General features: G+C 40.7%; 1 protein-coding gene across 1 annotated transcript in view; it reads right to left on the bottom strand.

The window, feature by feature from the left end:
• Window positions 1–22,747, bottom strand: part of TNIP3 (TNFAIP3 interacting protein 3) — a 97,182-nt gene that overhangs the window by 39,300 nt on the left and 35,135 nt on the right. Inside the window, 5 exon segments of the mRNA XM_030565078.1 lie at window positions 1,260–1,337; window positions 3,236–3,247; window positions 3,249–3,298; window positions 3,301–3,322; window positions 22,155–22,287. Of these exon segments, the coding sequence (XP_030420938.1) occupies window positions 1,260–1,337; window positions 3,236–3,247; window positions 3,249–3,298; window positions 3,301–3,322; window positions 22,155–22,287 (295 nt within the window).

Genomic DNA, 22,747 nt, shown 5'->3' with positions numbered 1-22,747 from the left:
ACCCCTTGGCATTACTATGAGCATCAATAAAGTTTACACTAATGTCTTATTGTCAAGGTTCCTTCCCCACTCTGAAATTTAGGGTACAGATGTGGGGACCTGCATGGACACTTCTAAGCTTTATTACTAGCTTAGATCTGGTATCACCGCCACCATCCAGAATTTCAGTGTCTGGATCACTCCCTGTCCCCCCAAAACTTTCCCCTCCCTGGGTAGCCTTGAAGGACTTCACCAGTTCCCTGGTGAACATAGATCCAAAGCCCCTTGGATCTTAAAACAAGGAGAAATTAAGCATCCCCTCTCCTTTCCCCCCAATCCCTGGTGAGTCCAGATCCAATCCCCTTGGATCTAAAAACAAAGAAAAATCAATCAGGTATTAAGAAAAAAAGGCTTTTAATTAAGAAAGAAAGGTAAAATCATCTCTGTAAAATCAGGATGAAAATACTTTACAGGTAATCAGATTCCAGAGGAACCCCCTCTAGCTAGGTTCAAGGTTACAGCAAACAGAGGGTAAAATCCTCTCAGCAAAAAGGAACATATTACAAGTGAGAAAACAAAAAGAGACTACATGCCTTGCCTGGCTGTTAATTACAAGTTTGAAACATGAGAGACGGTTCAGAAAGATTTGGAGATCCTAGACTGATGTCTGGTCCCTCTTAGTCCCAAGAGCGAACAACTCCCAAAACAAGAAGCACAAACAAAAGACTTCCCCTCACCAAGATTTGAAAGTATCTTGTCCCTTATTGGTCCTCTGGTCAGGTATCAGCCAGGTTTACGAGCTTCTTAACCCTTTAAGGCAAAAAGAGGCATTAACCTTTAACTATCTGTTTATGACACTTATAAATCCTACTCCAGGGTTCAATAAATCATTAACCTTCAGCTTGACTACTCCACCTATATCAGCACATTATTAGTGTGTTTTCAGCCCCAATTCTGCAAACATGTATGTTCTTGCTTAACTTTATGTATGTGAAACATGCCAATGGCTTTAGTCACATGCAGAAAGTTAAGTATACACATAAGTGTTTGAAGGATTGGACCTTATTTCACGACAAACTGTGAGGCAAGAATATTTTGGTTCCAGACTGTAGGAGTAGCATTCCACAAGAAATCATGGCCCTGATTCTGCCATTGACTGAGAAGGAAACTGCTAAGAAGTAAATATTAATCGAGTATGAGTAACAGTAACAATTTGAGCCCTATGATTTCCTGCTCTGGGAGACCAAAAATTATAATTTCATAATAGTATAATCAGTTACCTCTTGTCTCTGTCTTCCAGTATTCTGATCTGTTGTCAAGGGTACCTGTTGGTATCTTCTTTTTGTCAGTAATGTACACTTTCAAAGGAGAGAAAAAAAACAATATTTAAAATAAACCCTTCTAAATATACCCCCAAATTCAGTATTATCCTATAGAGCACTTATCTACCTTACATGTCTATTATATTAATGTTTATAAAGCAATTGAAGAGGGACATTTCTATTTAAGTGCTATATTTACACTACTGTCCTTTAAATCTCCCTGCAAGGCAAAAAGCCCTTAAAAATTGAACAAAACTGTAATTTACACTCACTTTGAGGCTTGCTTACTCTGTGGCGGAAATGAGAATTGTGGCCAACTGAAGTCAATGGAGCTATGCCAATATAAACCAACTGAGATTTAGCCCATTGTGTATCATATTGCGTTACAGGGCCATTCTTAAAAGAGCAGTTTGCAAAAGCCAGCAAAGTCTAATGATTTTCTTCAGCTTCTATATTCATATTTGCTTTTATTTTAAAGATACAGTGTATTAAAGTATTGTTTGCCTGCCTCACAACTAATAAAGGTCCTGTGCTTCAAACACTTACCACTAGGCATGCTAGCAGGCATGAATAGTCCCATTCATTCATGGACATTAGCACAGTAAGCATTATTCCTAGCAGTAAGTGTTTGCAGGAGTGGGCCCATAATTAGATCCGTAATGGTTCAAAATATACTTCATAGGTCATTTGTAACCAGTATGGTTTCAGGCAAATCCTCATTTTATATTATTAGCTCAATAGATCATAACTTCCAAGAAGCTATCACAGGTTTCATAACAAACCATGAATGCACACTAGCTGCATGTAGAAACAGAATTGTAATTGGAATAAATATAACATAACACAGAAAAGCACATTGGCCATGTCAATGCTTGGTCACTGAAAACGTTGCTTTCAATCCTCCCCAACCAAATATCCAGTCAGTAGCCTGGTTTTCAGACCAAAACTGCACTGTCAATTAGAGGTCTGCTAGGACCAAATTTAAAGCCTGATCTGGTATCCGACTAGACCACAGCCAACCTGAACTCAAGTCCAAGCATATCTAGTTGTTTTCATTCCTGACCCAATCCCAACACTTGTAGTTGGACTCTATCAGGTTCCAGTTGATTGCGAAGGTCTAGCAGCTGGCCCAGATTCCATTGTCTTTACCTTGTTTCCTCTGTGGCGCTGCCAGGACTAATGACCTCCCAATCCTTGTCACCCTTCTGTGACCACAATCCCTTGGTGCTCCTCCCCAACCTGTGTCAGTGCCACTGCCTCATCTGTGGAGCTTGGCCTCAGGGGAGCTTCTCACTCCCCCATGCCCGCGATCTATCTCTGCTGCTTCCTGCTCATGGAGTCGACCCAGTGGTAGTGGAGTTTCCCACTCCTGCCAGCTACTGTGGCCCTGCTGCACTGCATGTGCTGCTGAGCTGGCACAGCTTGTCAGCCTAGGCAAGTGAAAGCACAGCCTAATACAGAATTCTCAAAAGCTACCAATACATTTTTCATATTCTTTTATTCAATTGATAAATATATACAGCTTTAAGGACAAATTGTGATTGGTTTTAAATGTCACAGCTCACACTTTCCAGTAGAGAAACACAATGCTAGTAAATTCAAAGAATGCCCTGGTGCGTGTGGCTCAAATCTTGGTATAGCTAACAGTGCTGCAAGAAGCTGCCTTGTTACCATGGCAATTGGCCACGCCCAGGATTAGCTTCTTAAGAAAAAAATTAAAGACTAAAAAAGAGTTCTAAAAGATCTATAGCATTCCAGCATCACCTTCGTACATTAGAACAGATACATTCATTCTGACAAGACTATTTTACCACACAAACCTATGATGATCCAGCCACAAAGATGATAGCTCTAAATGTCTAATTAGTTTGCACATTTCCATTAAACAACAAACATGCCACTGATACTGCTCCCCATCAAGAATGCTCACTTACCTGTAACTGGTCGTGCTGAAGTTTCCGGGCCATTCATGCCTGTCTGTGGCAGTCGAAAGAGGCTTGGATGTCTGTTTTACTGCAGGTCTTCAAAAGAAGGCAAGCAAATAAAATATGTACTTTAGACAGGTGGGGTTGTCCAAAGGGGGGGGACGAAAAAACTTCTATTAAAACATGCGTCTTAAAAAAACTTCACAGAAAATGTTCCCAACTAGCTGAGCATGTGTGGAAGCAAACACGGAGTAAGATATAGGTGATGGAACTCTGATTTAAACCTTTTTTGTCTCTATACAGGGGCTTCCCAGAATGTCTCAAGCATGCTCTCTGTGACTAACGTATGAGACAGGAAAGGGCTTTGTTTAGTGTGGTATGTAAATTGCAATCCTTTCCTTTACTGGTTGATTCTCCCCTGGGTGAGGAACTGGCAAAGATAAGGGAAGGAAAAATAAACTTCCAATAAATAGCTCTAGGGACATGGCTTTCTTTTCCCCAGTACCAGAGATATCTGTTTCCAATTGGAACCAAGCCCTTGCCTTGCCTGAATATAAACATTTTCTGACGTGACATTAAGACACACTGTATTTCCTTATAAGAGAGAAATTGGTGAGTCACTTAATGGAGAATACCAATAATCCTGTAAAACCTATGGGGAAGAAAACACCTAGCAAAAAGAACAATAAGTACAGTGAAATATATACGCAGTAGTTCATGCTTTTACAGCCTGAGGGTGAGCTTTCCCCCCTTGAAATAGTTCTTTAATTGTGCAAAGATACAGAGCTACAACACTGTTTTTCTTATTATCTTTAAGGGCCTAATCCTTCCAGTTCTTGTCATTATCAGGTTCTCTCAATATGGATTTAGATGCCCAAGTTAAGGTATACAAGTTTAATCATTTTAGTCTCAACTTCTATGTCTTAGTTTCCATCCGCAAATGAGGATATCTATACATAACTAACCTCACAAATGAGACACATAATTAAATGTTTCTATGGCATTTGAGTTTTTTAGATGCACTAGACAAATATAAAGTAACATTTTTTTCTTCTAAAATCGGAATGATGATGGTGTTGGAGGGAAAATTTAAAAGGAAAAAAACCCTTGTTCCTTTTTGTGGGAAGATAATAGGTTTTTCTCAGGGAAAGGAACAAACAATCATATGAAAACTGATTTAAGATAACATAGTTCCTTGTAAAAACCTGCAACTAAAAAAAGAATTATGCTAACTATAGACTTTTGGTGAAACACTGGACTTTTTACAGCTGAGCGCCAGACATCTGCTTGGTAATTTATGATGAAACAATTTCTGTATTGTAGAATCTCAAGCTCCATTTGAGTGAAATGGAACTTCCCACAAACAATAACTGCACTTCAGTTACAATCCAGTCATCAGGATTAAACTTTATACTGTCTGGAATATGTCTCAAGGGCTTTTTTTTTTCCCCTCTAGTTTTTCTTGGCACATGTTGAACCATGTACAAGATTCTGCATGCTAACCAAAGTTTCTTGATTAAAATCTTCACCAATAAAATGACTTTCTGGGAAACAGCAAAACAATTTTTCCTGAAATCTTGGTTTGTTTCCTTGTCTTGTCCAGTTGAACAGGTCAGTTTTCCAACTTTGTAAAAGTGATCAGGGATCCAATAGGGTACAACCAAGGCATTAGGAAAAAGGTTTTGTTTTGATAGGGACATTTTGGATTGTATACAGAAGTTATTCTGACCACCAAGTAAAATATATAAATAAATATTTAAAGGTTTATAGAAATGACAAGAATGACAAAAAGGACTTTTAAAGTGAAGAGCAGTGAAAGTATAGTTTTTTGCCTAAAATTCAAGTCAGTGAGTAATTGTCTTAAAGCTACAGAGCACACACTGTACTGATCACAATTCTGCAATAATTTTGTCTCAAGATTATGTTGTTGTTTTTATCATGGAGCTTTAGACATCTGGTTATGGCCAATGAACAGAATATTTCAAGGGGCCTGAGAGCACTCTGAAGCAGAAGGCACCTGAAATATTGACTCGATCAAAGACTAACATTGGGATGACCCCCTTCATTCTGATCCTTTTTTACTTTATCTTTTGGGCAAATATGAGTTCTCAGGATTACAGTTACAACTTTTTGGTGATGCTATAGTGAAGAACTAATTTAGCCTCCTGACTCTGTGCTGTACCTTGAGACCTCACCTATGTTCAAGTGTGAAAATCAGATTGTTCCTAAGCTAGCATCCCAGGATATTAGTACTTTATTTGTTCCACCAGCCACAGCACTGCACCAGCTTTAGGTCGATTTCTAATTTTAACTACAACAGAACCTTAGTAGAGATTACAGTAGTTAAGGCAGAAAATGACTAGGTTATGGATTTGGCCCTCAGGCTACAGAGGAAGGGGCCGATTTTTGAGATGTTGTGGAGGAAGAAGAAATAGGATTCATCCACAGACTAAAAGAGGAGGGGAGAGAGGGAGCAAAGATGATTCCCAGCTTGCTCAAATCCTGATCAGTTTACTCACATAAGTAGTCCCATTGAAATCAACAGTATTACTTCAGTGAATAAGGCTAGCAGGATTTGGCCTTGTATTGTCAGTAATACCAGGGAAACTGGAAAACCACACAAAATTGGCAATATGTGCCACTGCAGATATATCACAGGAAGTTACAGGATTGCAGTATGCATAAATGCAATTGGTTTTCCATGAAAATATTTCACACCAGTTTGAAGTTGGACAGAAGAAGACAGCAATGATTTAACTGTGAGATTCCTGTGGTGGTGAAAAGGTCTCAAAATGAAGATGACATATCAAATGATCAGGTAAATCACAGACTTTGTACCTCTGGGGCTTCTTTTATCTAAGGGTCTCAAAGTGCTTTACAAAAGTGGGTAATATCCCCTCTTTATACACAGAGCAACAGAGTGATTGAATGTCTACGGTCACACCGTACATTAGTGAATAAATCACATGTCCTGTAGACCTGTGTTCTGCCTGTTTATCATTCATAGATAGTTAGAAGGCATCAGAATGCTTACCATGGCATTGAAGCATTAATTATGATGGCTTCCTGTAGAAAAGAAGTAGCAGTTTTCCTGATGGAAAAGTTTTTTTTAAAAGAGTCAAGAAACAGATCTCCTGATGAACAAGGGAGACAAGGAGTACGGAGAGGGGACAGTGTCCCACCAGAGCTAGATGGGAAACTGTCCTGACTCATGAATGTTGTTCAATCCCAAATCAAGACAAAAGGACAAAATCTCAAATTTTCACAAACCAAAAAAGGGAATAAAATATTTATTTTGGACTAATCAAAACATTTTGGGGTTTTCTCATCTTTTTATGGGCCTTTTTCAGTCTTGTTGTCTTAAGTTTCAAAACAAGCAGTCATTTAACTGGAACTTTTCTTCCAACTAGCTCTAGTCTCCCTACACACACAAAACTGGGAAAGCCCCTTAATAAAATCATCTTATCGTCTCCCAGTGTGCCTTCTCATACCTGTTATAAACTATACGCTCATGGAAACAAGGGTTGTCTTTATCTGTTATATAATGTGAAGCACACTGCTAGTGCATGTTAATAGTGAGAATGCAATTGGAAAATCCCCAGCTCCAGCTGCACGTTTGTGTTTTAGCTCACTGTGTTAATGCTATTAGCACTGAAATAAACTCAGCTAGGAAATGAAATTAACATGCTGGAATTCATAAAATTGCTACCATAATTTTGCTCAAACCAGTTTCCAGGAGAGTTGGGTTAACTTTAAGATGCTGACTAAGCCTCTAGTGTTTAATACATTTGTGTCAATCTCATTTTGGAGGATTTCAATTAGGGCATTGGGGAGACTTCTAGGGTACACTGTACTGTAGGTGTGTTATCTCATAGTTGGAAGAAGCTGCTGCAGTGACCCTACCTCTTCTCCTTATGCTCAGAACAGCACCCTGCAGATATGCCCCACCCCCTCTTCTGCTAAAACCGGTCAAAATCTTTCAGATTTAAACTTTTAATGAAATATTTTTGTGCAATATTATGTATTTCAAATTTGTGAAAAATTCTTGTGACTTTCTATTCTTTAAAAAAAAGAATAACTTATTTTAATTTAAATCAGTTCTATGTTCTGTCAGTTCTTCGGGCTAGGAACCAACAGGGGAGGTAGCAAACAGTGTGTCAAGCAGGAACTGGCAAAGTGCAGAGTGGCATCATTTAAAGTTAGCCACCAACTGTCTCAGTCCAAGGACAGAGAGATTTCCAAGGTGGCGCTGAGGTTAGTCTGCAGTGAGTGGGGCAGGGAGGAGGGGAGAGTTTTTGTGGGGGGAAGGAATAAATAAATAGATATGAGCTGCATGAACTTCCATCATCAGGTAATGGCAAGCATGGCAATTCTTTGAGGTAATGTTAACCCCTGTCCTAAAATAAAGCAGGCCTCATGGGGTAGGGATGGGACATCTAGTCACTTTTGGCAGATCACAGAGGTAGGCAAGTGTGACCGAATGAATCTCTGCATTCCCACTCTATACACCAGTGTAACACTCTTTGTACAAAATGTGCCTTGTGAGGTATCATTTATGCCTTGTGAAGTATCATTTAAAAACTAACTCCTCACTGGTCAGTCTGGAACCTCTTTCACCACCAGACTCCTTGACTCCAACCTCACAGCAGGAATTTACTTTAGGAGCAAACTGCAGGAGAATGAATTTCAAACTGTGACTGAACTATAAAAGTGAAGAGCAAAGAGACCCCATGTCTCCCTATCCATTTCTTGCTCTTTCACCTATGAAGACAGAAGAGACAAGCCCATTTGACTTTGGGAGAGATTCTGACCTGAAAGTTGCCCAGACCAGTTTCTGGGAGCAACCAAGAATTTTATCTTGAACCAAGCCTAGCTTGTTAAGTTTTAGTCCTAGGAAGCATTTTATCTTTATTTCTCTTGTAACCATTTCTGACTTTAACGCCTTATACTTGTACTCACTTAAAATCTCTTTGTAGTTAAACAAACTTGTTTTATTCTGTATTCAAAACTAATCCAGTGTTGTCAACTGTGTGGGTAACTCCATTTAAGGTGTCAAACTGTTGTATATTGGTATCCTTAGAGGCACAATGGACTTAATATGTCTGAATAGACCTAATATGCCCAGGAGAGTGCTGGACAGTGCAGAACACACATTTTGGGGAGGCAGGGTGGGGAAATTGATACTGGAACCATATTTGGTTCACCTTGCAAGTGGTAACCAAGGCTTCTGGAAGTCAGCATGTGGCTGGAGTTTGCTGACAGGCTGCTGGAATGAGAAGTGCTGGCCCAGAGCTGTGGCTACACACGGACACTAGGCATGTGTGTGTGGCCTGCCTGCTTGCAGGCTGTTTATGAACAACAGAGGTAGGAGCTACAGCAGCAAAACATTGTGAGGCATCTGGATTAAACCCCAAAATGTCATAGAAGGGTCTTATTAAAGAGAGGAGGAGGAGTCTGGAGGAAGATGAAGCTCAGAGTGGAGAATGAGATAGGAGTTGTGTTTACTTAGTACCTGTTCATCAGTTCAGAGCCCTCAGAATTAGTATTGTTATTCTGAGGGTTATTCCCATATACACATATGGCTATTTTAGCAGCTGAAGGGCTAAAACTGTGATCTTGTTAAAATATGGCAACTTAAATTCATAATTAAATAAAACCTGAAGAAAGGATCTAGAATAATGTTTCTGTGCATTGTTTTCCAATATCAATTTTTGTAAATTTCATAGTAATTATCAGATACACTATTTGACTAATATTGCCATTATTTGTTAAATAATGATTCTTCTGTTTTGTTCTAGTATTCAGCCAGCTCGGCTATCAAAGAAGAACATTCAAAGAGGGATCTCTGTACCAATACTCATAATGCAGTCAGTGTCATAACACACAGGACAGACCACACCAAGCATTTCCTTTCACTTTCTTGCCTTCAAATTTCACTCTCCACTCCTGGGGTTTTACCAAGAGATGACAGTGTAGTAATCACTTGGGGCACCAGTGCCGCTCTAGCTCTCGTAGCCCTGGACCTTTGGTGGATAATGCTAATGCAGCCTCAGAACATTGGGACACAATGAGCAATCCTGAGTCCATTCTTCAAGGAATTGTCCATCATTACACTTGTATTTTGCCTCCTTTACTAAAAGGGGGAGTGAATCATATCGCTTTGCTCTTCAGACAAAAAACCAAAACCCAGCACAAAGAAACACAGACACCCCAACTCTTCCCTGCCTATCCGGATGCTGATAAATTTGTCTCTAAACATTTTTTGCTAAGGTAGCAAAAGTAATGCTGAGCACAGCAAGAGCTGTAAATTGCTGTCTAACTTGCATGTGATTTGACATCTTGATTTTATTTCTCTCTTTCTTTAAATGGACAAATATGTGCAATGGCAGGCTCTGCATCGGTGAATGCACTTGTATAAATCACCAGAAAAATATACATCAGGAAACAATCTTGCACTGGGAGGATGCAGACTTGATGACCTTACTGGACTTCACCACTAACTTCTGCGATTTACACCAACACATACAGCCATATCAAAGTCTACAGTGAATTCATGTGTTTTATATTCTCCTGAAATATCTGTTTAAATAATTACATACTGTCTTCCAAATGGTTCCAGTGCTCCTATCAGTTTGTAGGACATACCCCCAGACATTCCTTTTCTTCATTCATCTCAGCCCTACTTTTTATTATTTCATTTCTAATGCACCCCTTCTTCTCATGCGGCTGCCCTCTTTCCTCCGATGAGAACAGCAAAAGGACCCCATTTTGCTAGTTAGGCAGCAAATTCCTACTATTGGATTCTGACATGCAATTGGGCACTAAACCAACATTGACTGTGATTAGGCTTGGAAGGATTTGATTTGACTGGTAAATGTAGGTAAGTGATTTCATTGTACACACAAACTGATGAAAAAAATATTTTCATTGATGATAATAAAAGTTTACAGGTAGGCTAAGTAAGAAAAATACTAGTTGGCAACTTATTAGAGTTTGATTTAAGGATATTTATTGGTATATTTTGGCACAAGAAGTTGGCAAGTTATATTTTAATGGTTATAAAGCTTTAACTTTTTGAATCTCAACATCTGTCAAAATTGTTGTCTAACCCCTCACCCCATTGTGTGCTTCCCCATAATTTCCCTTAACTGTCAACATTTTAAATTGATAACTATTTAAAAAAAATTCTTAAAACCCATAATTTCACATGTGAAAATGTTAAAAAAATCAATATCTCCAAAATTTTTAAAACAAACACTGAAATATGTCAATGATAAATTATATTTAGGCATGGGAGAAATGTATTTAATTTCTCTGTTCATTTTAACACAATCATGGCAACAATGGGAAACTGACCAGAAAAACTCCATGTGGAATCAGTCCTGACTTAAGTAGAGCTTTCTAATTTAAGTGAAGATTTCCTTCTCAGTTTAAGTCACGACATAATCACCTAGAGCATTTACTGTCTTTTTGGAGCAATGATGAGTTTTAGATATTTCTTTTCAGGAAATTTGCTAAAGGAGTTCCCCGCTAGGTCATCATTGTTTTATTTTTATATATTACTTCTCTCTCTCTCTCTCTCTCTCTCACACACACACACACACACACACACACAAAATACGGTCTTTGTTTGACATAGACCATTTTGTTGCTTCTCTCTCGCGATAACATTTTTAATATTCAGCTGCACTGTTACCTTTTAAAAAGACAGCCCAAAAGCATGAAAAAGGTGTATTTAAAAAGATAGTATAGTGAATAATCCTGCACCAGAAGGGAGATAGCTTAGTTTACTTAATATTGTAAGTCTTTTTCATTTCTAATTTCTAAGATTCACAGTTACTATTTATGATCTCATTACTAAAGTTTTGTCATTGTTATTTTTAGTAAATGTCCTGCAGGTGACGGGCTTCTGTGAATTTTTGCTTATTGCCCATGATCTGTTTGGGACATTTACTGAAAAAAAAAAAAAAGTGACAAAATGGGGTTGACAGAGGGATGAGAGCCTGAGATCTGCTACAGGAATGAAGGGCAGGTCCAGCACCTGCTGCCCACAGTAGCTGAGAGCTGCAGGGCTCCCCGTGCCATGGTTCAGAGCTCCAGGGCTTCCGCCAGCTGACAGCTCCAGTTCTGCTGCCCCATGCGCTGAAGCCGAAAATGTCACAAAGGTCGCTGAAAGTCACAAATCCTGTGCCGAAATCTTAACTTACTCATTACCAAGATCTACTCTAGTATGACCTATTCATTTCCTTCCCTTCCTCACTTTTCATCTTCTTTGTTCCCTATATACTCTCATATGTGTCTAGATGGTATAAAATCATTCTTTTATTTCATAAGTTTCCATATTAAAGTTATAAAAATTACAGTAACTTCAGACATCTATAGTGTTTTGGGATGTCTTGTTTTTTTGGTGCCCAACTCGAGACACCTTACATGGTTTGATTTTTAGAAAATGGTAAGCACCCTTCTTTTGAAAGACAGGCCCCTTTATATGTAGTAAACTGGGTACTCAAATTAAGGTACTCAATCACTAGCCACTTTTGGAAGTCTTGGCCATTATATCTTCCTTAATTCTAATGAAACTAAAGACTTTTTAAACGCTCAGCTGGATAACAATCTCTTTTTGATGATGCAGATAATAGGTAAAATATAGAATCACTTCATTCTATGACTCTTAACTTAGCCAGTGTTTGCAGTTAAGCCTTTATAGACTTATACTATTCAGTGACAGGACTATATAAGCCATATTCACTATAAGATTATTTAGGCTGAGTTTGCTGATTTGTGCGTAGCATGTGTGCACTTGTGCGCACACTCATCTCTCTGCCTCTCTCAGACCATCCCTAAGACTCCTTGAAGACTTTCCCCACCCATACACTTGGAATTGGATTTTATAATACGAATGTTTTTCTCCAACTGTTATCATACCAGTAGGGTTTGTTATAATCTTCATTTAAAATATTATTTAAAAATAATGAAAAGAGTGGTGATGGCAATAGACATTTGGGGTACAGAATGGCAGCTATTCCCTGTTCCCAGTCTGGTGCAGTGAAATACTGAACAGCAAGGTAATTCAAACTGGAAATACAGCCAGTCTTTAAACAGGAAAGAGAGTGTGTTATTTCCTGTCTACATTTGATCTTTGTGCATAGAAGCTTCACCCAGACGGAAAAATGTGTAAGAAGGGGATTTTCCTGAAAAAATGAGTATGTCAACACACCTTTTTGACATATGTATTAATGTTCATCTAGAAACTCGCAATATTCTTGTATGTACATGTGTTCAGATAAAAGTACGTTCCTCAGTAATTGAACCTTAGCAGCTTAGGCACTGACTAAAATGATTGTGCTTCGAGCTTTCCTTCTACTGTTCTTTGTTGACTTCAGCAGGACTAATTGTGAGCAAAATTGCTCACGTATCTAAGTGTTTACAAACTGTGGCCCTCAGGACCTAAATACCTATTTCATGAATCTACAGTTAAACTGGAATAAAAGAGAGCAAGGAGGCACTAGAAAGAAACACTAAGAAGAAAAATGTAGGAATGAGGAAAATCAAGGATACTGTGAAACTTAGTGTGAGTTTTTATATATATATATATATATAAATAAATAAAAATCTCACACTATACCCACTGATGAATCATAATCTTCTTCTAATTATATCCAGTGTCAGAACTGCTATGATCCGTTTGTTCAGGAAGATTTTTTCATGTACACAACAGTTATTTTAACTTTTGATCTATATGTCTAACTATGGATAGTCCATGAACCAAATGTTTTCCTTTCTTTTTGCTGGCATGTTAATAATACTTTTATTTGTCCCTTCCCATTTGGTCCTATTCTTCCCTATATGGAAGAGTTGCCCTCTACATGCATGTAAAATATAAATGAATCATTTCATATGAATGCCATGGATATGATATATTTAAAATACTCTGTATATAAAAAAATATTTTATGTGGAAAATATTTCATTTTGACAAATACTACTTGGCCTAGTTTGTTATAATAATAAGAATGTTTAATAATTCATGTAATTTTGGGGAACAGAGGCTGTGCTACTGGTTCTAGCAGGGGACTGGGATTTAGGAGATCTGGGTTCTATTTACTGTTTTGACTTCCTGCATCACTTCGGACAAGTGACTTGTGCCTCAGTTTCCTCCTCCATAAAATAGAGGATACCTCTCCAGGGACATATTGAAGATCATGATAATTTACTGAGATTGTGCCAGACTCAAATGTGGTGTGTAGGGGAGTGCATGTTAGACTCATATAGACTTTTTATACACACTGAAATGTATAAATGTAAATGGGGAAGGAAGTCTGAGCTAGAGTACCTCAGTATATGAAACTTACAATAATTAGACTTCTGACACTATTCTTCAAAAAGTAGGTCTGAGGGGAGATGGTTGAAAAGCTTGATTAAATTTGAAGCCACTTTTAAAATGTTTCCCATTTTTGGTCAGTGAAAATTATTTGGCCAGCTCTAGTCAAAGGGAAAAGTTTCCATTTCAGTAAATGGAAAGGAGTCTGAGCTAGCAAAGAGGTCTAATTCACACCACCTGACACTTCAGAGTTTGGCCCTTTGTATGTATAGATGAAATGTGTATTTAGTTCACTTGTGCAATTCAAATACAAGGACTCAACCCTTTCCATTTGCCCATATGTGGACTGAACACATGGTCAGATGGAAATAAGTTCTTACCAAATTGGGTAAGTCCCTTGCATCCATTTCATGCGTTTCTTGCACCTTTAAGTTCTCTTTGAAGCCAATCAGGCACCATGTTCTTCTCACACAACACAGTGAAGATTAAAAATGAGACTTTCCAAGAAGGGCCACTATGGTTTAGTACCAAGATGGCCCAGGACCGTGGGTAACACAGCATGATGACATTCCATAATTTAAAAACTATAATACGTGCAGTGATCATTACATGAAGTTGACGCTTGGAGTCCAATCTGTTCACTCTGCATATCCAGGTTCCCTCCCTCAACTGGCCTCTTTCAGCTCTTATATGTTTATGAAGAACTTAGCTTACATAAAGAAAAAAAGGGAAAGAAGCAAAGGGAATTTGTTTACATACAATTCCAGAAATAGAATCTTACTAGATCCTTGGGGTTAGAATGTGTCAGTTACTGTTGGTGATTGTGGGTGTGGCCAACTCATGATTTTGTCATTGGTTTCATGATTACGACTAGTAAAAGCAACAAAGAATCCTGTGGCACCTCATAGACTAACAGACGTTTTGGAGCATGAGCTTTCATGGATGAATACCCACTTCGTCAGATGCATGCAGTGGAAATTTCCAGGGGCAGGTACATATATGCAAGCAAGCTAGAGATAATGAGGATAGTTCAATCAGGGAGGATGAGGCCCTGTTCTAGCAGTTGAGGTGTGAAAACCAAGGGAGGAGAAACTGGTTTTGTAGTTGGCAAGCCATTCACAGTCTTTGTTCAATCCTGAGCTGATGGTGTCAAATTTGCAGATGAACTGAAGCTCAGCAGTTTCTCTTTGAAGTCTGGTCCTGAAGTTTTTTTGCTGCAGGATGGCCACCTTAAGGTCTGCTATAGTGTGGCCAGGGAGGTTGAAGTGTTCTCCTACAGGTTTTCGTATATTACCATTCCTAATATCTGATTTGTGTCCATTTATCCTTTTCCGTAGAGACCGTCCAGTTTGGCCGATGTACATAGCAGAGGGGCATTGCTGGCATATGATGGCGTATATTACATTGGTAGACGTGGAGGTGAATGAACCGGTGATGGTGTGGCTGATCTGGTTAGGTCCTGTGAAGGTGTCGCTGATGTAGATATGTGGGCAGAGTTGGCATTGAGGTTTGTTGCATGGATTGGTTCCTGAGCTAGAGTTACTATGGTGCGGTGTGCAGTTACTGGTGAGAATATGTTTCAGGTTGGCAGGTTGTCTGTGGGCAAGGACTGGCCTGCCACCCAAGGCCTGTGACAGTGTGGGATCATTGTCCAGGATGGGTTGTAGATCCCTGATGATGCGTTGGAGGGGTTTTAGCTGGTGACTGTATGTGATGGCCAGTGGAGTCCTGTTGGTTTCTTTCTTGTGTTTGTCTTGCAGTAGGAAGCTTCTGGGTACACATCTGGCTCTGTTGATCTGTTTCCTTAGTTCCTAGTGTGGGTATTGTAGTTTTGAGAATGCTTGGTGGAGATTTTGTAGGTGTTGGTCTCTGTCTGAGGGGTTAGAGCAGATGCGGTTGTACCTCAGTGCTTGGCTGTAGACAATGGATCGTGTGATGTGCCTGGGATGGAAGCTGGAGGCATGAAGGTAGGCATGGCGGTCGGTAGGTTTTCAATATAGGGTGGTGTTAATGTGACCATTGCTTATTTGCACCGTGGTGTCTAGGAAGTGGACCTCCTGTGTAGATTTGTCCAGGCTGAGGTTGATGGTGGGGTGGAAGCTGTTGAAATCATGGTGGAATTTTTCCAGAGTCTCCTTCCCATGGCTCTAGATGATGATGTCATCAATGTAGCGTAAGTAGAGAAGGGACGTGAGTGGACGAGAGCTGAGGAAGCGTTGTTCCAGGTCGGCCATAAAAATATGGGCATATTGTGGGGCCATGCGGGTGCCCATAGCAGTGCCACTGATCTGGAGATATATATTGTCATCAAATTTGAAATAGTTTTATGTGAGGATAAAGGCACAGAGCTCAGCAGCCAGTTGTGCTGTGGCATCATCAGGGATACTGTTCCTGACAGCTAGTGTTCCATCTGTGCGTGGGATGTTTGTGTAGAGAGCCTCTACATCCATGGTGGCTAGGATGGTGTTTTCTGGAAGGTCACCAATGCATTGTTGTTTCCTCAGGACATCAGTGGTGTCACGGAGATAGCTGGGAGTGCTGGTGGCATAGGGTCTGAGTAGAGAGTCCACATAACCAGACAGTCCTTCAGTGAGAGTACCAATGCCCGAGATGATGGAGCGTCCAGGATTTCAGGGTTTGTGGATCTTGGGTAGTAGATAGAATAACCCTGGTCGGGGCTCTAAGGGTATGTTGATTTGTTCCTGTGTTAGTGTAGGGAGTGTCCTGAGTAGATGGTGCAGTTTCCTAGTGTATTCCTCAGTGGGATCTGAAGGAAGTGGCCTGTAGAATTTGGTATTGGAGAGTTGTCTGGTGGCCTCCTTTTGGTCAGACCTATTCATGATGATGACAGCACCTCCTTTATCAGCCTCTTTGATGACGATGTCTGGGTAGTTTCTGAGGCTGTGGATGGCATTACGTTCTGCACGACTTAAGTTATGAGGCAAGCGATATTGTTTTTCCACAATTTCTGCCTGTGCACATCGGCGGAAGCATTCAATGTATAGGTCCAGACTGTCATTTCGACCCTCAGGAGGGGTCCATGTGGAGTTCTTCTTCTTGTGCTGTTGGTGGGAGGGTACTGTGTATCAGTATGCTGTTCAGTGTTGTCCTGAAAGTATTCTTTGAGTCGGAGGTGGCGAAAGTAGGCTTCCAGATTGCCGCAGAACTGTATCATGTTGGTGGGGGTGGCAGGGGTTGTACCTACAGCCAAGCACTGAGGTACAACCGCATCTGCTCTAACCTCTCAGACAGAGACCAACACCTACAAAATCTCCACCAAGCATTCTCAAAACTACAATACCCACACTAGGAACTAAGGAAACAGATCAACAGAGCCAGACGTGTACCCAGAAGCCTCCTACTGCAAGACAAACACAAGAAAGAAACCAACAGGACTCCACTGGCCATCACATACAGTCACCAGCTAAAACCCCTCCAACACATCATCAGGGATCTACAACCCATCCTGGACAATGATCCCACACTTTCACAGGCCTTGGGTGGCAGGCCAGTCCTTGCCCACAGACAACCTGCCAACCTGAAACATATTCTCACCAGTAACTGCACACCGCACCATAGTAACTCTAGCTCAGGAACCAATCCATGCAACAAACCTCAATGCCAACTCTGCCCACATATCTACATTAGCGTCACCTTCACAGGACCTAACCAGATCAGCCACACCATCACCGGTTCATTCACCTCCGTGTCCACCAATGTAATATACGCCATCGTATGCCAGCAATGCCCCTCTGCTATGTACATCGGCCAAACTGGACTGTCTCTACGGAAAAGGAAAAATGGACACAAATCAGATATTAGGAATGGCAAAATATACAAAAACCTGTAGGAGAACACTTCAACCTCCCTGGCCACACTATAGCAGACCTTAAGGTGGCCATCCTGCAGCAAAAAAACTTCAGGACCAGACTTCAAAGAGAAACTGCTGAGCTTCAGTTCATCTGCAAATTTGACACCATCAGCTCAGGATTAAACAAAGACTGTGAATGGCTTGCCAACTACAAAACCAGTTTCTCCTCCCTTGGTTTTCACACCTCAACTGCTAGAACAGGGCCTCATCCTCCCTGACTGAACTAACCTCGTTATCTCTAGCTTGCTTGCATATATGTACCTGCCCCTGGAAATTTCCACTGCATGCATCTGACGAAGTGGGTATTCATCCACGAAAGCTCATGCTCCAAAACGTCTGTTAGTCTATAAGGTGCCACAGGATTCTTTGCTGCTTTTACAGATCCAGACTAACACTGCTACCCCTCTGATACATTATTATGACGGTTTTTCTTAAAGCCCCTGGAGTCAAATGGATATGTGGTGATTTCAGCCTTCGTTCTTACCTTTTCTTTAAGTTACTAGCCCTTGTGGCTGAGGAGAAAACTTCAAAATGTGACCCCAGTGCACTCTAAAAAGCTCAAAAAGCAGAAGGTAAATAAAAAGAATACCAAATCTATTATTTTTACATAACTTCATGATTTTAAAGCCAATCTCATGATTTTTGGTGTCTAACAGGATTTTTGAATAGTTGGGGTTGGCAATACTGCTACCTCAAACATTGTAAAAATCTGACAAACATTCACATGATTTACTATCTGTGCCTTACTTTTCTGAAAGGATGTACAAAGCCACAGATGAAGCGTAAGATAGTTTATACCTCTTCCTCTATCCCTAAGCTACAAAAGCTGACATTCGTAACTGTTTTCTTTACTATTGTAAATCATTTACATCTGAAGAGTATTCTTTAGCATAGCAAGAAATCATATCCTGCATATTCAACTGATACAACCCAACACTCATTTTAAGCCACCTGCCCTGAAAATTGTTGGACTTTATCACAGCTGGCACTTACTGTAAATCCAAGTAAATAGTTGACCAAGTAAAAGAGCCAATCCTTTTAAAAAAAAAATCTTAAAACCACCAGGAGCGGCTCCAGCAAGCGAGTGCCTGGGGCGGCAAGCCACAAGGGGAGGCCTGCTGGTCGCTGTGAGGGAGGCAGTCAGACCACCTTTGGCGGCATGCCTGCGGTTCTGTGACTTCAGTGGCAATTCGGTGGCAGGTACGCTGAAGCCGTGGGACCAGCAGAAATGCTGCCAAATCCGTGTAAGCAGTGGACTGCCCACAGGCATGCTGCCAAGTCAGTCTGACTGCTGTGCAAAACAGAGCCACCCCTGAAAAACCACACACTTTTGTACACTTGAAGCACTGTACCGCCCTCTCAACTGTATGAAAAACCCTCACACACATCCAAAGGGCAAGTAACTGGAATATGTGCAAATGCATACAAAGAGAGGGAAAATACTACAGATTTGCATAGTTAAAGTGAAACACTGAACTATAGAACAAAGGAGGGGGAACGAACCCTCGCTCTGTTCTCTTCCCCTGTCTACACTCCCAACTTTCTATTGAAAAAAAGATCACATCTAGTGGCTGACTGAAACAATCACCCACTTTTGTTTGCTGATGTGTATTAAGTGAGAAGTTTAATGCTTTTGCGGTTCACTGCTTTTGGGAGGATGGGGAAGAGATTTTTGTGGATTTCAATGGTCATGTAAAATCCATCTAGTTTTTTTCCCTTTTGTGATGATTCTGATCCCATTGTTCTAATTGTGACATTTGCCCTTAATCTTATTGTAGGCAGCAAGTAGGGCTAGGCAGAAAACAAGAATTCTTTGAAGAATATCCAGGGTTTTGATATTTGGGTTCAGTCTGCATCAGAATGAAAATAAGACTATTTGAATATTTTTACAAAGAGAGCGAGAGATCCACCTTAAAGTAGACAATACCCCTGTGATTAGGGCACTCACCTGAGATATGGGAGATCCAGGTCAAGTCCCTACTCTACCTGGTCTGGACTCACACCTAACCACAAGGCTATGGCATCAGTCTCTCTCTCTGCCCCAGTGAATATTTATTTATACAAAGTGGAATAGCTCCAACAGGAAAGGGAGAGAGAATAATGCTATTAGGGTACTCACATGGTACAAAGCAGAAGACCCAGGTTCAAGTGCTTGCTCTGCCTGAGTCAGAGAAGAGATTTAATCCTGGCTCTCCCACATTCCCAAGTGTCATAATCACTGGGATATTGATGGGCTATTCTGGGGTCTCTTCTTCCACCTGGAAATTCCATCCTAGATCTGAAATTTTTTCCCAGCGAAGCTTTGGTCAAAACAGATGCATTTCAACACGCACACCAAAAAAAGCTTACTTTGAGATGTGTGGTCGCTATCTGCATTCCATGCATGGGTACACAGGCACACCATGTGTGGGAGAATGGAAAAATCTCTCAAGTAGTGTCCATTGCTCCATGCCTGTGCCATAAAGCCTGTCGTGCTCAGCACCAGGGTATATGGGGAAGTGCAGACTGTTTTCTACCATGAATAGTGTCATGATCCGTGGCAGAGGGGAAGGAGGGCAGAGAGAGGAATGCAGATAGGGATCACACATCTCAGGACCTGTCCCATTACAGGTAAGTAAACTCCATTTCCTCTTCAAGTGCTGGTCCCCATGTGTATGCCACATGGAGGTGACTGGTAAGCAGTAATCAAAGAAGAGGGTGGTATGAGGTTGCAGGAAGTATTGATGTTGTTCAAAGGCTGTGTCTGCGGAAGAGGCTTAGATTAAAGCATAATGCTTCATGAAGGTGTGGATGGAACTCTAGGTTGGCGCCTTACAAATATCCTGCACAGGTACTTCTTGGAGAGATGCTTACTGACATTGCCTATGTTCCAGTGGATGGGCCCTCATCCTGACCAGGGAGTGAGATGTGGTAATTGAGAGCAGCCAGGAATCCTCTTGAAGAGGATCTATGTAGATATTGCTTAACCCCAGGTTCATTCTGGTATAGCAACAGATAGTGTAGACATTTTTCTAATTGGTTTCATTCTCTGAGGGTAGAACACCAAATCTGCCCTGATGTCAAGAGAGCAAAGCCTCTCCTTCTCACTAGAGGCACGATGTTTTGGAAAGAATACCAGTATGTGAATTGACTGATCTATGTGGAACTCAAAAATTACCTTGGGAATGAATTTTGGGTGGAAGCAAAGGGATACCTTTTCTTTTCAAAAAGTAGCATCTATGGCAGGTTGGCCATAAGTGCCCTCAGCTTGCTCAGCCTCCTGACACAATGTGATGTTGACCTGCATAGACAGGTGGGACATGGTCAGATGTTCAAAGGATGGCCTGATAAGTATTGACAGTGCAAGACTGAGGTTCCATTGAGGTGTTCGCTTCACTACTGGTGGGAAGGTCCTAGTGAGACCCTTCAGGAATTTGGTTATTATTGGGTGTGTAAAAATAGAATAGCTCTCTACCCAAGGGTGGAAGGCAGTGATTGCTACTATGTGGATCTGCAGTGAGCTAATAGACAGGCCCAACATCTTCTGATATTCCTGCTTTTCTAGACTGTCAGCTGTCTCTGGGGATAACTGGTTTTGTCCGCCCAGGTGTGGAACTCTCAAAGAAGTTTCAGTTTCAACAAATGGGAATTTTCTGACAAAAAACATTTCACTGAAAAATTCCTGAGCAGCTGTAGCAGCAAGTCATTCTGGAGATGATGGTTTACTTGTGAAATACCTATAAATTGATTCATCATAGTAACATGTTTCATTTTCCTGGTAATTCCTTGTAACATACTTAGAGTCGTGCTTTTCAGCCACATCCTTTTGCTCATTATGATGTCCGAAAGCAAGCAAAGTGGGTCTCCACTTCGTTCCCTTCAGGAATGAATAGTTTAACTCTCTCTCCCCGAAGCCAGGGTGCACCATCTTGTTTCGCCTTCCTTTCCTCATTGCAAGAAATAAGAATTTCCTCTCCTCCTCTCACTACCAGGTGGAAAGTAGTTTGGCATTCAGGGGAGAGGGATGCCTAAACCATCATTTTTTCCTTTCTCAGACCCTCATTTCCACTCCACCAACTTCCTCTCCCATCTGCACAAAAGGCCTTTTTTTGTTTCCCTTCTTCCCCTTTCACTGTTGAACCATTGAACACAATGGGTCTAGATATGTTCGTGTGTGTTTAAGGTCACAGTTGGGCATCTCTAGATATCACTATCCAAAAGGTCCAGCTGGCCAATCAGAATGCTGCTTTGGACAATATGTCTATGTCTACGCAGAGATAAAGGAGAGCTGCTGCAGCTGGCTTCAGTCAAATAGGATAAGCTGTAGGGCTAAAAATTGTGAAGACATTCTGGCTTGGGCTGGAGCCCAAGTTCTGGGACCTTCCACTCTCAGAGTCCCAGAGCTGGGGCTCCAGTCCAAAGTCCAGACATCTACACAGCAATTGTTCAGATCTGGAGCTTGAGCCCCGTGAGCCTGAATCAACGGACCCAGGCCAGCTGACAGTTTTTTATCCCTGTGTAGATGCACTCTCAGTGTCTCTAGCTGGGCTTTGGAAACTGCTGAAGAGAAGTGTCTTCTCACTTAAACAGTTTCCCTAAGTCACAGGAAGTGGCTTTGTGAGAGCATTTACAGTGTGTTCCTCATATGATGTGTTCAGCAATCAAGGAAGTTTGTGTATACTTGTTAATACAACAGGAGATACCCCCTCAATTTTCTTCCCTTGCAGACAAACTGTTGCAAAAGAAACATTTGCTTACCTTCAGGGAACACGAAGTCATCTGTTTTAGCACACGTTCTTGGGCAATGAACTCAGAATTCTCATGGTACTGTGCAATACTGTTCTTCTCTATCAGATTTCTTATTTCATCATCAAGCTCTATGCTTTCACACCTGCTTAGAAGGAAATGGTAGAGTTATATTGCCAAAGCATACAGGAAAGAATTTAGGGAGTTTATTTTCTGGTCAACCATTTCCTTATGTGGCACAATATATGGAAGAGCTAGTTCTGTACCTATCACAGGCTTCACCCTTGCACACAAACACAGAAGAGTAAAGCAGAATCACAGAATTTCAGAATCAGCAAAATGGAATGATAATGGGTTTGTGTTAGAGTTGGTATAAGATTTTTCTAACAAGAAGCTTTTTTGTAAGATGGCTTCCCCCCCCGCCCCGAAATGAATTTTTTTTGCATAAAAATTATCAGTAATTTCTGGGGTTTTGCAAAAAATGTTGTGCCTTTCCTCATTTTTTCCAGAAATTTTAAATCAAACATGAACAAAAAAAGTTATCAAAATTGTTACCACAGCCAGGTTTTCAGTAAACAATTTGACAATATTTACAACAACATTTC

This window comes from Gopherus evgoodei, chromosome 5 (genome assembly GCF_007399415.2).
Source record: "Gopherus evgoodei ecotype Sinaloan lineage chromosome 5, rGopEvg1_v1.p, whole genome shotgun sequence".
Lineage (NCBI taxonomy): Eukaryota > Metazoa > Chordata > Testudines > Testudinidae > Gopherus > Gopherus evgoodei.
This window is presented reverse-complemented; position numbering and strand designations above follow the sequence as displayed.